This window comes from Glycine soja, chromosome 20 (assembly GCF_004193775.1).
Source record: "Glycine soja cultivar W05 chromosome 20, ASM419377v2, whole genome shotgun sequence".
Classification (NCBI taxonomy): domain Eukaryota; kingdom Viridiplantae; phylum Streptophyta; class Magnoliopsida; order Fabales; family Fabaceae; genus Glycine; species Glycine soja.
In genome coordinates, this window is record NC_041021.1 from 49,134,527 (window position 1) to 49,152,803 (window position 18,277).

Below are 18,277 nucleotides of genomic sequence, written 5' to 3' on the forward strand. Positions count from 1 at the left end.
TTAACTAAATTTCAGATTAATCAAGATTATTTTTTCTGATGAACTAGAGGATTAAGAACAAAAAAATGTAAAAGAGATTTTATAACCACATAGTTTGTTGTCTAATTTGTCAATCTTATTTAAAAATTATGCTAACACAAACACAGTTAAATATTAGTAACGATTAACTATAACATCAACAAAGATAGTTCCTATGTAATTTTGTAAGTATCAGGCCTTTTAAATCTTACCCAGCATAATTATTAGGAAAAACCATGTACATAAATTCCTTCTTCATTTCATTGACATCTATATTTAGTAAAAAAAAAAGCATAAAAGTTTTAATAATGATCAACATAGCAATTCTTACTACATCTAGTTCAAACACACCATCTATTTCTTTTATACGGAGCTAACTAGATTAATGGTTTTTTTTTTCTATTGTTTGTTTCTCATGGAAAAAAATAAATAAATTAAGTTGATGGATATGGTCAATACTTCTTATATAAAATTTACTCAACTTAATAAAGTTACCAAGTTATTAGAATTTGACAAAGTTAACAACTAATAAATATAGTTAGAGAATACATACATATATGGATGAATTTAAATACATATAGAGTAACTTGAATATTATTAGGTAACTTGTGAAGTTACAAGTGTATAAACATTTAAAACACAAGGGAAGGGAGTGAGAAGAAATTCCGTTAAAGAGCTTAGAGCGAGAGACACATAGTTAATTAGGAGCCACGAGTTGGCGCGAAAGCAAAGGGAAGAAGAAGAAGGTGCCGAGGTTGAAGGGCGTGGCGAAGAATGTCTCTTCATGGATCCAAACCCACACTCGCTTCTTCCACTTCTCTCTCCTTTCATCTTCCCCCCAAAACTAAACAATGTCGTCGTTCCTATCATCTCACTTTCACCTTCACATCATTTTCCCACAACTTTCTTAACGCCTTTCATTCAAATCTCAGCAACGCTCCCATCAGATCCATAACTCATTTCCTTCTCTTTATGAACCTTCTTGTTGAGGTCTCCCTCACCTCCCACTTTACACCGCAATAATGGTATGTTTCTCTCGCCATTTTCAGTTTACTTTTTTTTTTTCTTTTCATGCAATGCGTTTTTCTTTGCTTGCGCAATTGGAAGCCTCAGGCGATCAAGCCTCTTGTTATTTCTATCTTTTACATTTTAAAATAAATAGTAAGATCTCGTTTACGTGCGTTGGAATTGAAAATACTTACGTGAAAGATGGAATAAAACTATGAACTGGATACTGGAGAGAAGGTGTTAGGGGTCGTCATACTTTGAAGTCAAGTGATTCTTTGTAATGCAAAGTTGTTTTATTAAGTGATCCTCCTCCATGATCAATGCACATTAGAATTTCGGAGAAGTATGGGAAAAAGGATTGGAGTTCACAATCCGACAAAACTTATATGTAGTTCCTTATGTGCTTTTGGGGTTGTTCTCGAATCAGAATTGGAGTTTTACCTTGGGAATCTGTGGTGACATTTAATGTTTTTATGCATTTAAGCATTTAGTATACGGATTATCGAGATGAAACTCCAATTCTAATAGAAGAACAACATTAAAAGTACCTAAGGACCTGTATTTGTTCAAATCTAAAAGCAAATGATTTATTTGGGAGATGTTGCATTCAGATCAAGTTGGGTAACTTAGCCATCATTGTCAGAGAATAATGATGCCAACAGTGGATGAATTATGAAACAAAAAGTGATGAATCGTGAAATGCAAAGCAGACAAATCACACTTGGTTCGCTCTGTATAGAGTGGATGGATTTTAGCAATGGATAGAAGAAATATAGATTTAGTAGGCATATCAAGTTTCAAAACAATATTGAGCTCAGGATCCTGAGTTGTGGGTTGTGACTCGCATTTGTTTATACTTATACATGAACTTTACTTTTGAAGAGCATCCAGTAGACTTGTAGATTCTGATTTCCTGTGGTATTTGCAATTTTTTCAAGATTCAAAAACTCAAAATATCTCTCAATCAATACATTAGAAAAGGATGTAGTAGGAAAGAAATATGATATCTTGTCATGCAGCAGAAAACTCTGATTAAACTGACTTTTCTACAATGTGGCATCTAGTTGGTTGTTAGGCGACTATTCCGGAGAATTATGGTAAAACATTCTGATTTATTTGGCTGTTAGTACTACAGGCTTACAGGTCCTGTCTAACTAGGCATATTTTAGTTTAGTTTGAAATTTATAGATCTTTCTAGACGCATGTCATGGGACAAACCCATTTACAATTCTTGTTAGTTTTTCTTGAAGACAAGATAATATAAAAATAAATATTTAGAACCTTAATGAGATCTTACATAGATCATTGTAATAAAAAAATGATTCCATATCTCAATCTGCAGGGGACTCCAGTGAATATTATTGTGGGTTCTCATGTCTGGATTGAAGACCCAGAGGTATCTTGGATTGATGGACAGGTATTAAAAATCAATGGAACGGATGCTGAAATTGAAGATACCAATGGAAAAAAGGTTTGTAGACTGTCAGAGTGCCAGTTACTTGGTTCCTTATTTTTATTAGACTGAGAAAGTTGCAGATGAAAAACTGTGTTCTCTTGTGAAGAATTTTGCATTAAATAGTGTTCATCCAATTTGAATTTTACATCTATGAATTAAATAGTCAATCTGCAATAAATGCTATCTTACAACTGAGATAACTAATTAAGGAGATAATTACAACTATATAATCATGTAAGATCTGCTGTATTGAATGATCAACAAATTTGTGCCAATAATAACCAATATTCTAAAATTTGTGTCAATTAATAACTAATATTCTGCTAATCAATTCCATTGAAATCCCCCCTCAAATTGATGCTGGTAAGTCTAAAAGCATAAATTTGCTGACTAGGAAATTATGGCACTGACGTGTCAAGGATTTTGTGAGAATGCCAACGAGTTGAACAAATGTAGAAACATGAGGCAAGATGATAACTCGATGGTCATACACCTCCTGGGTTGAGTGTCAATCAACCTTTATGTGTTTCTTTCTTTCATGGTAAACAAGATTTGTGTCAATTTGAATGGCACTTGTATTGTCTCAGAGCATGCAGCAGACATGGCGCGGTATTCTGCTTCAGTGGATGATTTGGAGATTGAGTCTTGTTTCTTGCATTTCCAAGAGATTAGAGCTTCCCCTAAGAACATACACCAGTTAGTAGTGGATTTGCGTGTGTCTGGACATCTAGTCTAACCAGAATCACTGTATGCTTGAAGTTGTGTTGATGCACCAGTAGGGAAGAAAAGACTACGGCTGGAAGTATCAAGTAGATACTGAATAATACAGTTTACTACTGAAAGATGCAAATTCCAAGGAAATTGCATGAAGTTGCTAATTGTGTTGACAACAAATGAGATGTCTGGTCTGGTGATGGTTAGGTAAATAAGACTTCGAACTAGCTTATGATAGAAAGTTGGGTCTTCTAGAAGGTCACATTCATCTTGTCACAATTTTAGATTAATTTCCATTGGAGTGTCAATAAGAGCAGAATTAGTGAGACCAACTAATTGAATTAGATCTTGAATATATTTGTGTTGATTGACAAAAATGCCTTTCTGTTGAAAGTGTACTTCTAATCCCAAGAAATAAGTGAGTTGGCCAAGGTCTTTCATGTGGAAAGTTGAATGCAACAATTTCTTGATTGTACTGATAGCCTATTAATCTGATTTGGTGACCACAATATCGTCCACATAAACAAGAAGAAGATTGATGATTGGTTTACGACCAATTGTGGTCATTGATGGGCAGCACCCTATCTTGATAAATAAGACTTTCATTCTAGAATCAATCCATACTATATTGGATAGCTAAACATTTGACATAGGCTTATTGTATGACAGCAGTTAATACAGAAGAAAGATAAAATAATAATGATAGGTAATGATTTGCCTCTCATTTAGGGGATGTGAAATATTGCTTTGAGGAGAGGATTGGGCCCATTCTTTTTTTTCCCTTCCTATGCAGCTTTTTTTTCTAAAACAAAATTAATTTGGCACCCCTCAATAAAGTAATTTTCATATTAGGTCCCCCATCTTAATTATTCTAGCTTTGTCCCCGGTCTCCTTTGTGATCATCCTAGGTTTATATACGTAGCAACTACATACATGGTGATCAACTAAAATAAGAAAAAGAACTGCTGGTCAGCTGTATCTGGCTTCAAGTAGATCATGGAATGAGAAACGAAGGCCAAAGAAAGCACTAAAAAGTAAAAAGGGAAGAGATCCATAAACAAGGGTTCTTTCTTTCATTATTGAATTCACCTGCTTGGGATTCAAGTCATCAATATGTTCTATAGAAAATTATTTAATTAAGGTTTATTGTTCTGAAAATCTGTGTCGAAGTCATTGATTGGAGTCTTGAACAAATTTACCACTGTCTGTGTCTTTATTGTATTCCTGCTTTATCTTTACTCATTAAACTCTGCAGTAAGAAAATTATTGTTATTTGTATACTTCATTTCTTCATGCAGCACTTCTTTCTCATGCATGTATTGCTTACTGGAAAATGTGCAAAATAATGCAGTAACTTCTATTTTGGCTATTTTAAGGTTGTTGCAAATTTATCAAAAATATATCCTAAGGATATGGAAGCTCCTCCTGGTGGAGTGGACGATATGACTAAACTGTCCTACTTGCATGAGCCTGGAGTCCTGCAGAACTTAAAAGCTAGATATGAATTGAATGAAATATATGTAAGGCTTTCTTCCCTTTAATGTGATGAGATTCAGCAAAGTTTATCAGTGAAAAAGTTGTTACCTAATGTTTTGGCAGACTTATACTGGAAATATTCTGATTGCAATAAATCCATTCCAAAGACTACCTCATATTTATGGTGCGCACATGATGCAACAATACAAGGGAGCTCCATTTGGGGAATTAAGCCCTCACGTGTTTGCAGTTGCTGATGTTGCATATAGGTAATCCTATATTTTTTCTTAAGATCCAAGTTTCATTTCTATAAGTGAAGCAAATATTGAATTGTTGATTTTATTAATATCAGGGCGATGATTAACGAAAAAAAAAGCAATTCAATTCTAGTCAGTGGGGAAAGTGGAGCTGGCAAAACTGAAACTACAAAAATGCTTATGCAATACCTTGCTTTCTTAGGTGGTAGGGCTGGTACCGAAGGGCGAACAGTTGAACAACAAGTTCTTGAAGTATGATCTAATTAATTACACTCATTTTTGAACTCTAACAGAATTCCCGTCCCCGCCCTCCCCAATGAATAACATTCCATTTTCTTATCTTTTAATATGAACTCATTCAAGACTTCCATATTAACTGATTTGAGTGCAGTCAAATCCAGTACTGGAAGCATTTGGGAATGCTAAAACTGTCAGGAATAACAATTCTAGGTGAGTGTATCTTATATGTGGTAAATAAAGGATTCTGTGGGTTTTATTCTCTATGATTTCTGGTATGTAAACTAACCTTGTATCAGTCTTTCTGACATGTGGACAACAAAGGATTCCTTGTGCTTCATTCTTACTGCTAGTCTGAAATTATAGATTAACTTCATCTCCAGTTTTGTCTCATTTCATTACCTTAATATCACGTTATATTGTCAAAAGTCATTCTGATGTTAAGAAGGGCAGTTAGAATGATGCCTTTCTTAATCAAATTTTCGTTCCAGAAAAGGAATTCCTTTTTTTGCTAACATAAGCTGCTACATGATTCTTAATGTCTAAGCTATTACCAAAGAGTTGGTTTCAAATTCTCCTAGTGTTAATGGTGCAGCCGTTTTGGTAAATTTGTTGAGATCCAATTCGATAAAAGTGGAAGAATATCAGGAGCAGCCATCCGAACATATCTTCTAGAGAGATCTCGGGTTTGCCAAATTAATGATCCTGAAAGGAACTACCATTGCTTTTATCTTCTTTGTGCTGCACCACAGGAGGTGGCTTTCTGTCTACGATCTACTTATTATTGATTCTTTTAATTATATAAACTCATTGAAAATTCTGCTAACAGGAAATTGAGAAATACAAATTAGGAAATCCTAGATCGTTTCACTACCTTAACCAGTCAAAATGCTATGAACTGGCTGATGTAAGTGATGCTCATGAATATCTTGCTACCCGAAGAGCTATGGATATTGTTGGAATAAGCCAAAAAGATCAGGTATTTCTTCCACAAATACGAATGCAGCTTTTTTCCTGCTAGAATATAGAATGATTGTTCTCTCCCTCTCTGCTTTTCCCTGCTGTCTTGTTCTCAGGAAGCCATTTTCAGAGTTGTTGCTTCAATTCTTCATATTGGTAATATTGAATTTACCAAAGGAAAAGAAGTTGATTCATCAGTTCCAAAAGATGACAAATCCAAATTCCACCTGAAAACAACTGCTGAGCTTCTCATGTATGGACACTGTTGTATTATTACTTATGTCTGTATGATATATAGTTTACTTAAGATAATTGTCAATATTGGATCAGGTGTGATGCTGATGCCTTGGAAGACGCATTATGTAAGCGTGTCATGATCACCCCTGAAGAAGTTATAAAACGGAGCCTTGACCCCCAAAGTGCAGCTATCAGTAGAGATGGATTGGCAAAAACAATCTATTCTCGGCTATTTGACTGGTAAGATACTAAAAATGGAAACAAATTCATTTTAAAGACCTTTAAATTGTCTAATTAGTATCACAGATACTGAATATGAGAATACAGGGTTCTGGTTTTGATTCCTGGATCATTTATGTGTTTACTAACAGGTTGGTGGACAAGATTAATAATTCCATTGGACAAGACCCCAATTCTAAATCTTTGATTGGGGTCCTTGATATCTATGGTTTCGAAAGCTTTAAATCTAACAGGTAATATATAGTTTCGAAGAATAAACATATCTATATAAGTATGTCCACAAGAGGGCATTACTGAAGATATTGAAAGCAAACTACCTCTACTTATTCTCAAGTTTCAATTTTTTGTAACTTATTTTCAGTTTGTCATGCTCTGCAGTTTTGAGCAATTTTGCATTAATTTCACAAATGAGAAGTTGCAGCAACATTTCAACCAGGCAAAGTCTAAGAACAAATTATGCACTTCAAGTTTGTTTTTTATTTCCATTATTAATATGATGGTGATGATGAATTTCAGCACGTGTTTAAAATGGAACAAGAAGAATATACAAAGGAGCAGATCAATTGGAGCTACATTGAATTTGTTGACAACCAAGATGTTTTGAACCTTATTGAGAAGGTTTTCTTTCTCTCCTTTTTTTTCCCACTTTCTTTAAGGCAACGAGTATAATTGATTCATTTTTAGTTGGAAGCCTTCAACTTAGATGTTCAAAACCTTAATGAAACTGAAAGGTGTGTGTGTTTGATATGCTTAAAGATGATATTTACATTGCTGTCGTTTCTAATTATCCAATATAGGCTCTCCCCACAGTCTATTTAGTGTGACTATACCTTGCCTATTAATAATGAATTTTCAATTGATCCCAATCTGCAAAGGTTGATAAAAAATACAGAACAACTACATACATGTAGAAAGGAAGAGAAGCAGGGAAACAGGAACTTGTGATGAAAAGAAAATTGATTAATGAGTTTCATTCTTGCTTCTTTGGAATTGAACCACAAGTCCTTTATTGTGTCTAATATACACAATCTTTTATTTTGGGTTTTAGATGAATATAAATTTATAATCAAGCAAGTTCCATTTCTGAGTAGCGAATAGTCTTCCACCAAGTTATTATTTTGGGCCCATTTTACAGCTTAATTCAATCCCTAGTTAGGATTTTCCTGCCTTTTGTTCTTGTACTATTCTTTTACATTGATTTTGCTTTTGCAGAAACCTGGAGGAATCATTGCTCTCCTTGATGAAGCTTGGTAAATAATTGTTATTTTTCCCATGAACTACTTCCTTTTCACAGCTTGCTTGATGAATTTAAATTTTTCAATTTACTTTAGGTTGGTAAAAGTAGACATGATCCAGTTTTTGCCTGGTTTCTTCAAATCCAAAGCTCCTTGTTACATAACATATTGAATCTACCTCCATTGTTCTTGCCTTTACCCTCTCCCTTTGTCTTTCAGCATGTTTCCGAAGTCAACTCATGAAACATTTGCAAACAAGCTTTATCAAACATTTAAGAATAACAAGCGCTTTATTAAGCCAAAATTGTCTCGAACAGATTTCACTATTGCTCATTATGCTGGGGAGGTATGACTAATCTCATAGCATTAGCTGCTACTAAAACGAGGCATCTTTGCTTATTCAAATTTACCCTCCTAAATCTGTAGGTATTATACCAGTCTGACCAATTCTTAGACAAAAACAAGGATTATGTGGTTCCTGAACATCAAGATTTATTGAGTGCTTCCAAATGTTCTTTTGTATCTGGCCTTTTTCCTCCACTTCCAGAAGAGACATCAAAATCTTCCAAATTTTCTTCAATTGGTTCTCGTTTTAAGGTATCATTCTTTTTCAAGTCTTTATTGGTAAACTTTAGGACTTCGACTAAAACTTCAAATAATGAATATATGAACAAGCTCACTTCACAACCTACAAAAACTGAATTGCATTCTTATTATCAAGAAGCTAATGAAATTTTGAATGGTGCAGCTACAACTACAAAGCCTGATGGACACATTAAATTCTACAGAACCCCATTACATTAGATGTGTGAAACCAAATAACCAACTCAAGCCTGCAATTTTTGAGAATGTCAATATTATGCAACAACTTCGCTGTGGTGTGAGTATGCTTTTATGTTCTTCCTTTATTTCATTATTTGGAAGATGGTTTATACAAAAGTATATTCATAGTTCCATCAAGTCTTCACCCCTTCTTCAGCTGTTCCTAACTCTTGTTCCTATAGGGTGTTTTGGAGGCAATCAGAATCAGTTGTGCTGGCTACCCTACTCGTCGTGCTTTCTTTGAATTTATAAACAGATTTGGCATCCTTGCTACAGAGGCCATGGAAGCAAAGTAAGCACTCTTTTAGTTTATCTTCTATGCCTTGGAGGAAGAAAGTTTTGGCTTGATATGTTCAAATATTTCGTACCAAACTTGGGCATGGTGCTAATATGTCATGTTTTTCACCTGTGAGTAGCTGTGATGAAAAGACTGGTTGCCAAAAGATTTTGGAAAAGATGGGGCTTCAAGGATATCAGGTAATTTGAAATATTTCACCAGCATAATTTGTAAAGCTCTTAAGGCCTTAGCAACAACTATAACCCATGCACATTGCAGCATTAATTTATAACAGCTCTTTCAGACTTAACGAACTAATATCAACAGGGAGCTTGTATGGTCTTATAACTTGCTTATATGTATAATATTTATGCCATGCTCATATGTTCACAAAATTCATTTGGTTGGCTTCAAATATTGTAGATTGGAAAAACAAAGGTATTCTTGCGAGCAGGTCAGATGGCTGAACTAGATGCACGGAGAGCTCAAGTACTTAGTAATGCAGCAAAAGTTATCCAACGGCGTATACGAACTCATCAAGCTCGTAAACATTATCTTGCATTGCGAAAGAAGAGCATATATGTGCAGTCTCGGTGGAGAGGTAAAGTGTTTCAAAAGTGAAATATCCCGATTCATTTGTTTGGATACATGCAGTCAAATTTTCATATTGTATGACTTCCCTGGTTAGAATAATGTATCTCAAATCTGTAGGAAGACTTGCATGTAAACTCTATGAGCACTTGAGAAGGGAGGCTGCTGCTAGGAAAATTCAAAAGAACGTACGCAGATATGAAGCTAGGAAAGCCTATAAAGAACTTCATGTGTCAGCACTTACACTGCAAACAGCTATAAGGGCCATTGCTGCCCGCAATAAATTCAGATTTAGGAAGCAGACTAAAGCTTCCATTATTATTCAGGTTTTGGTTCAGTACTATATGATTTGGATTATCCTCTAGGGCAATCAGTATTCAGTATTTTAAATTCCCTCTCAAAAAATTGCAGGCTTGGTGGCGGTGCCACAAAGCTGCCATATATTATAAGAGGCTTAATAGAGGTGCAATAGTTACACAATGCAGATGGAGGGGGCGCATAGCCAGGAAAGAACTTAGGAAACTGAAAATGGTATGTTTTACCATGATTCTTATACATTAAGTAGATCCTTCAGAAATAGATGACAAAAGATGTAACACGTCCATCCTACAAAACTTATGGCACAAAAAGCAAAAGATACTATTTGATCAATTTTTAATTGTAAAATTGAGTTTCAAATTATAGATATATACAAACAATATTCATATTTTTTGTTTCATCATTATCTTCATGAAGGGAAAAACAATAGAAGAACTTAAAATTCTCTTCTGATCTGCAAAGATTAAATTGGCTTTTAATTTTTCACTTGTAATTACAGAGGACAAAACTTTGTTCCCTTTTTATTTTGATTTCTTGAACCACTACCTTATCTTTATTTTGAAAAAATGAAGTAGATACAAAATAAACCTTGGAGAAAACTGCAAAATAGTATGTCACATCCACAATGGCCTAAATTGAGAGTCATCCAATATCTTTCTTTGATGTTTCTTTCCTTTTTAGTGGTATGAAGGATCAAATCTAAAACTAACCCCACCTTGATCCAACTGATTAAGCTGCTTGTACCTGACTCATTCTGTAATATATAAGTAGCTTGAACCTCACTTTTTTTAATTTTATTTTCCTGGTTTCATTATATCTTTCTGTTTTCTTCTAAGTTGACATATGTTTCCATTTGCTTTAGGCTGCAAGAGAAACTGGTGCCCTTCAAGAAGCAAAGGATAAACTAGAAAAAAGAGTGGAGGAACTCACTTGGCGTCTCCAACTAGAAAAAGGTTTAAGGGTAAGTGCATGTTTTGTGTATAGATATAATTTGGAAGGATTTTGTTATTCTGATCTCTTACACATTCATGCATTTTGAAAAACATTTTTGCACAAATAAGAAATAAAAAGGAAGGTTAAAAGGCCAATATTTGCAAGTTATTAAATATCCTTTCAACTGGTAAGGCGAAAAGTTAGCCATGTGGAATCATGTACAGACCAATCTGGAAGAATCCAAAGCACAGGAGATAGCAAAAGTGCAGAATTCATTGCAGGAGATGCAGAACAAATTTGAAGAAACTAATGCTCTTCTCATCAAAGAGCGAGAGAATGTGAAGAAAGTTGTTGAAGAAGCACCTCCCGTCATTAAAGAAACACAAGTTATTGTTGAAGATACACAGAAGATTGAGACACTGACTGCAGAAGTTGAGAGCCTAAAGGTAAGAAAGTTCAGTCATACAAGACCAAATCTCCTATTAGGTGAACCTTATTTCAAGGATGCATCTCTTTCGATATAAAATGCTTCTTTTAAAATTGAAAGTTTTTATGACAATATTTATTTCGGTAATATATGACCTATATCATTTTTAGAATGGCACATTAATTTTGTAGCCTCTTCTTCATTGATTAGTTCATAAAGGGGGGAAAAATACAACAGATATGGAATTTGGTATATGAGACTGAGGACCATAAAGAATTTCAATGAGAAGAAGTTATTTAAATAGTATCTTATTTTTGTTCTGGACATGTATCCAATTATGTAACCTAGCTTGTAAACAGAACTATGACCTATCTTGGATAAACTTATTCTTAAGTACTTATAAGAGAAGAAAATGAATCAAAATTCTCTTATAAGTTAAAATCAACTTATGCACCTTAACTTTTAGAGGAGTTAAATGAAGGAGCTTATAAAAAAATTGAGGGGCATAAGTTGACTTTAACTATGGGAGGAGTTTGATTCGCTTTCAGAGTACTTGTATGAAATGCTATATCTGAGTTAGGAAATCCCTAGAACCACATCAAAGATTAGGAAGATGTCAGGTGGATCCACTACGATTTCCATAACTCTTTTGTAATCATAATACCCCTGGTACTGTTATTTTAATATACTTATCCTATTTTGCTGATAAAAAAAAAAAGATTAGGAAGATGTGTTTGGGAAAAGTTGAACTGTCCTCTTGTGGCCTTTGTTATTAAATAGTCATTCAGCATCTTTACAAGATAGGCATTCTAGGAGATCTTGCAGATATTTACTTCAGATTTATTAGAAAGGAAATAAATTCCTAAGGTTATGTCTATACACTATACTGAATATACAGATGAAAATAATAATTATGACAGCCTAAAAAACATGTGATAAATATGACCCCTTGACAGCCTGGATTATCGCATTAATTTCATTAACATCCCCCTCATGTTGATGCTGGTTGTCAACCAGCAACAATTTGGCAACAAGAAACCCATGCCGCTGTCTGGTCATAGCATTGGTAAAAATATCAGCTACTTGAATTGCTGTAGATATGTGAGTAAGAGTGATAATATGACTGGCCAAGGCTTCTCTGATATAATGTCAGTCCACCTCTGTGTTTCACTGTTTTGTCTGTTCATGAAACACCTCTAGCAGCCTGGATTATTACATTAATTTCATTAACAGTCTGTAGATCCTCCTCTGTTTAAAGGGATGTAACAAAGCAAGTTTCTCTCCTGTTGATTTATGGAACAACAAGATAGATTGTTCATTCTCTTCAAATTAATACTACTATCAAATCAAGTTATGCATTAATGCTAGTTGATATCCAGTGGTGTTGTTCCCTCACAAAATGTCCTTTGAAGTGTGGACAATGCACAAGTGCACTTTACCTTGTACTAAAACTTACCTTAATTATGAATAATTGTGAAGAGTGGGGGTCGCAAGGATCCAGATTGAACATTTTACTGTCATGGAGTCCCATACAATGTCTACATGTCAAGAACAAATCATTTAAAAAAACTAAGGTTAGGTGGAGGCACTTGAATAGATTATATCTCTACTCTAGTAATTTGTATTAGGATGATGTATTTTAATTGGACAGATTTATGTTTCTGAATATGCCTTTGGATAAGTTTATCAAGAAATAAGGAGGACAATTTCCTCTTAAGCTTATGGTGAATACCAATGTTTTTGTAGCATCATATCATGGTTAGCTCATCTTACGTGATTTTGCCTTGGCTTTATCTACACAGACTTCACTCAAGTCAGAGAAACAGAAAGCTGATGACTTTGAAAGAAAATACAACGAAGCCCAAGTTTGTAGCGAAGAAAGAGGTAAAAAACTGGAAGACACGGAGAAGAAGACACGTCAGCTTCAAGAATCACTGACTAGGTAATATAAATAATGAAAAGTATGCCCTGATGTAATTATTTTCCCGTGATAGTCAATGATGTCTTGCAAGGGAGAGCCTTGTCACTATGTTAAGGTTGTTACTTGTAACCCAGAGGTTACCAGTACAAATCTTGGAAACAGTCTCTCTGCTTATGGAGTTACAGCTGCATACATTTACTACTCCAGACCCTACTTGGTGGTGGGAGCCTTGTGCTCTGGGCCACCCTTTAATCAACAATGACCTGCTTTGAAAATATTGGATGACTTGTGTAAACTTGTGTGCCAAATTCCTTGTTGTGGAGACTTTCTTTCTCTTGAAATGTGTGATAATTGGCTAGCTGTTAAAAATTTATCTTTCTTTAACTTCTCTTGACATCTCAATAATTTATAGCTAATTCAAAATTTCATCATATTATGCCTGCTCTTAATTCACTGAGATGGTTGAGTGAAATCTCATAATTCTATGATTAGGCTAGAGGAGAAGATCACTAATTTAGAATCAGAGAATCAGGTTCTACGTCAACAAGCTGTGTCCATGGCACCTAATAAGTTCCTTTCAGGACGTTCAAGATCAGTTGTCCAGGTAATCCTCAATAATGAATATTATATGCGTGAAAACAATATAATGCTTGACATTGGTTTAAAGGAGCTTTTTGTCTGTCAATAGAGAACTGAAAGTGGTCATATTGTACCGGAAGCAAAGACAACTCTGGTAACTAAATCTTTTATTTTAAATTCGTAGTTATTGGTTTTGGGTATGTCTATATGGATTTGACTCTTTCTTGGTCACCTAATAGCCTAGTCAGGAAATGCATAGCACATCAATGCACCGGAGGGAACCCTCTGACGGCTTGGACGACAAACCACAAAAGTCACTAAATGAGAAACAACAGGAGAATCAAGAGTTACTCATTAGATGTATTGCACAACATCTAGGCTATGCTGGGAACAGACCAATTGCTGCCTGTATCATATACAAATGCCTCTTGCACTGGCGATCATTTGAAGTTGAGCGTACTAGCGTTTTTGACCGTATCATCCAAACTATTGGTCATGCAATTGAGGTGTGAAAAATGCAACTTCCACATGCTAGTAGTCTCTTTTTCTTACACCTCTTTCTTAGCGTAATACTTTCAAGTTGCTGATATATTTCAATTTGGATTTCAGACCCAGGATAACAATGATATCTTGGCTTATTGGTTATCCAATGCCTCTACACTTCTCTTGTTACTCCAGCGCACGCTCAAGGCTAGTGGTGCTGCTGGAATGGCTCCACAACGCCGTCGTTCTTCATCAGCAACCCTGTTTGGGAGGATGACTCAAGTAAAGCATAGCTTCTGATATGAACTAATTAATTCCCAATGAAAATCTTCTATTCTTCAGATAAGCAAGTTCCCTTTTTTTCCCAGAGTTTCCGTGGAGCACCAGCTGGAGTCAATCTTTCCCTAATAAATGGTAACACAAGCAGAGGAGTAGATACATTAAGACAAGTTGAAGCCAAGTACCCAGCTCTGCTTTTCAAACAACAGCTTACAGCATATGTGGAAAAGATATATGGAATGATTCGTGATAATTTGAAGAAAGAAATTTCTCCCTTGCTTGGATTATGCATCCAGGTATGACAATTTATTCATTAATCTGTAGTAGGATTCTACAAGCTGGTCTATAATGTCTGCTTTTAAAAATGATCAATTTATTTTTTTTCCAATTTTTACATTTCCATAGAAATTCATTCATTTAAAACATCACTGTTAATATGTGACGAGATAGGCACCGAGAACATCCAGAGCAAGCCTTGTTAAGGGATCATCACGTTCAGTAGCAAACACCGAAGCACAACGCGCTTTGATTGCTCACTGGCAGGGGATAGTGAAGAGCTTAGGAAACTTTCTAAATACTTTGAAAGCAAATCATGTTAGTATAATCTGTTTTGGCATCTTTCTTTCTATGTTTTTTCCTCCGTATAGCAATATGTCTCAATAACACTTCTGTCTCTTTACACATATTTTTGGATCACTTCCATTAAATATATTGTTGTACTAAAATCATGTATACTTCTATTGAAATTTAATAAAATTACATGACCTCCCTTATTGATTCTCAAGTTACATATATTTTCTTTATTTTGATTTTAAATAAAGGGGGATTTATATTGATAATTAAACATGGGAGGTTTGTATAAATTTGAGAACGGAAAGGTTGATCTACATAATTTGGTCAAACCTCAGAAAGGTCTGCATATTATATTCTTCCAACATTGTTTTATTTTCCTTTCTTTGGCAAGTTATTTCCATTTATTTAGTGTTGTAATGTTGTGATTTCTCCCACTTTGGCTTAATTTATGCAGGTTCCTCCATTTTTAGTTCGTAAGGTGTTCACACAAATTTTTTCTTTCATCAATGTACAATTATTCAATAGGTTGGTTTGTTCTGCACTTTTAATATCCCGTTTTAAGGGCCGTCTTCTGTTCTGTAAATTGGAAGAGTCTCATTTTAATCATCTCATTTTTTTTTGTTCCAGTCTTCTTTTAAGACGGGAGTGCTGCTCATTTAGTAATGGAGAATATGTCAAAGCTGGTTTGGCTGAATTGGAGCATTGGTGTTATAAGGCAACAGATGAGGTGAATTAACTTTGCCCTGCTGTTATCCTCTTCAGTTCTTCTAATAGGCTTATATACTAACCCCCCTTCTCCAAAAAAAAAAACAAAATTGCAGTATGCAGGTTCAGCCTGGGATGAGCTCAAACATATTAGACAAGCTATTGGATTTCTGGTATCTATCTATTTTTGGCTACATAACATCTGAAACTATTTTTTTCCCTAATTGTCAAGAGATAGGAAAATATGAAGAACTAAATTTTTTCCTTTGTGTAGGTCATACATCAGAAACCAAAGAAAACATTGGATGAAATAAGCCATGACCTGTGCCCAGTAAGTAGGAGAAATCTTTTTCATTGAAAGATTTTCTTTTTGGAATAGTTAACATTCTCAGTCTCTGTGTACAGGTCCTTAGTATACAGCAGCTATATCGGATAAGCACCATGTATTGGGATGACAAATATGGAACGCATAGTGTGTCCTCCGATGTAAGTTCTTACATAAAAGTTTTACTTAAACTCGTGTTTAAAATCATCCATGTTAGAAAGCAGTACGATAACTTCAAATATTAGACGTGCAGAGAAACTATGCTGAGCTCTGCGTATTAATGTTTTCATCTAGGTCATATCCAATATGAGAGTGTTGATGACTGAAGATTCAAATAATGCAGTTAGTAATTCTTTCCTGTTGGATGATGATTCAAGGTCAGCCAGATATCATTAGCTCATGTGATAATTGTCCTATTATTTTTAACATTCTTGCAAATAGTTAAAGTTCACTCACATTTTATTGGTGCTTCTACCAAATAATTCTTACTACTTAGTTTAACTATGATGCATGACAACCAAATACAGAATAAATATAAAAACTGAAATAAGCATGTGGCAGTCCTGAGGTTCAGGGCTGTTCTCAATTTATGATCCCTGACTTTAATTCTTCTCAAATTTGTGATCCCTGACTTTCCCTGACTTTGTCATGTTGCTATATAACCTACCAAGCTTACAACCACATTCATTGGACTGAACCCATTTCAAGATTACATTGTTGTGTCCTGAGACAGAAAGCATGGGAAAGCTACATTCAGGACAATTTTTTTTTTCTTTCTTGAAAAGTTATAGAAAAAGAAAATAATCAAGTCCCAAAATATGCTAATCTGGACATGTAAGTGAAGACCAAGGTCTAGTTTGGATTAACTTGTGGAAGTTTTTTAATTATGAAACCCTAGTAGTATTATTTTTCTATGGCAATAATTTCAAGTTTCGATAAATTTACCGGTGCTTATGAGCAATTTGGACGAGGGAGCTTCTGAAAAATTAGAGTTGCATAAGTTGATTTTATGGACGAAGTTTAATTTGTTTTACATTCATTTTATATTTTACTATAACAAGTATTTGTTGAAAACTTTTTTCAAATTGACTTGAATACTAGTTTGAGAAGCTTGTATTCTTAGCATATCCTTTTGCAAATTTATATCATGACATTGTAACATTAACTATATGAAAGCATCTATTTTGTGCAGCATTCCGTTTTCTGTTGATGACATATCGAAATCAATGGAACAGATAGATATCGCAGATATAGAGCCCCCGCCTCTAATTCGTGAAAACTCTGGCTTTAGCTTTTTGTTGCCACGTCCAGATTGACAGCTTTTGGTGTAGATTTGATCCACCGGTATTCTTACCCACATCCATGGTGTTACCAACTCACATCACTTAAATGTTATCATGGAGTGCTTGAATTGTTGACTTTGGTTGTGTCAGAATAAGTCAGTATTAAACATACCAAAATTTACATCTCAGTGATGGATGACAAAAGGTAGATCATCACGCCGTGCAAGTAGATCTTTGGGCTGAGAGTAAAAGGAATAATACTATTATGGCCTTTTTCCATGAAGTTTTCACTCGCATTTTTTTATGAACCTTGTTACTTCTGAACACATTGCTCTTCTTGGAATAATATTTTGTATCTAGAAAGAATTATAGGAATTTCATTAAATTATAGTGGTGAATGAAGTCCGTCAGAATATGTGGCAAAAGTTCATTATTTATTTGGACTTGTTCTGTCGTGCATTTTCATTGTTTTCGAGTCTTATCTGTACAATATTCTCGAATAATGAATCCCCCTCCCACGATATCTTTACTAATTACTAGCTATCGCTTCATGGAATGGGGCCTCTCCATGTAGCTAAATTTGTAAGCAAAATATCAAACTGCTCTCAACCAAGATTTGAATCTTAAAAGTTGAAATTTGGTACGATTCCGATCAGTTTCAAAGCTTACTCTTTGCAATGTATGCTCGAGACTTTGAGGCACATGCATGGATAGAAAATATGAAGGAAGATGGATGTGCGTATATATATATATATATATATATATATATATATATTTAAGGTTAAAATATTTTTTGTCCCATAAAATATCCAAAGTTTGCTTTTAGATGAAAAGTAGGCTTCATTAAGAGTAAGGGAAAAGTAGGCTTTTACTATTTGCAAAGTTTGCTTTTACACCATCCTTCCATTTTGTTTTTTGTTTAT

General features: G+C 34.6%; 1 protein-coding gene across 1 annotated transcript; it reads left to right on the forward strand.

Annotated features, from left to right (window-relative positions):
• The first annotated feature begins 697 nt into the window (after positions 1-697).
• On the forward strand, positions 698-17,813 carry LOC114402513 (myosin-11-like). The gene is made up of 38 exons (XM_028365117.1): positions 698-1,043; positions 2,369-2,497; positions 4,573-4,716; positions 4,796-4,941; positions 5,025-5,181; positions 5,321-5,379; positions 5,762-5,921; positions 5,996-6,145; positions 6,243-6,379; positions 6,457-6,603; positions 6,735-6,836; positions 6,982-7,039; positions 7,120-7,221; positions 7,816-7,853; positions 8,058-8,184; positions 8,265-8,435; positions 8,587-8,718; positions 8,843-8,952; positions 9,077-9,137; positions 9,361-9,538; positions 9,649-9,854; positions 9,940-10,059; positions 10,709-10,807; positions 11,004-11,225; positions 13,009-13,148; positions 13,620-13,731; positions 13,816-13,860; positions 13,946-14,212; positions 14,316-14,471; positions 14,558-14,764; positions 14,919-15,062; positions 15,496-15,566; positions 15,669-15,768; positions 15,863-15,919; positions 16,021-16,077; positions 16,152-16,232; positions 16,366-16,448; positions 17,264-17,813. Exons 1-38 carry the CDS (start codon positions 1,041-1,043, stop codon positions 17,385-17,387), a joined length of 4,602 nt encoding a protein of 1,533 aa, XP_028220918.1. The 5' UTR covers positions 698-1,040; the 3' UTR covers positions 17,388-17,813.
• Positions 17,814-18,277: the final 464 nt, after the last annotated feature.

Coding starts and splice junctions, on each gene's coding strand:
- LOC114402513 (XM_028365117.1), top strand. Junction 7,040..7,119: donor TGCAGCAACATTTCAACCAG/GCAAAGTCTAAG, acceptor GATGAATTTCAG/CACGTGTTTAAAATGGAACA. Junction 15,567..15,668: donor AATGTACAATTATTCAATAG/GTTGGTTTGTTC, acceptor TTTTTGTTCCAG/TCTTCTTTTAAGACGGGAGT.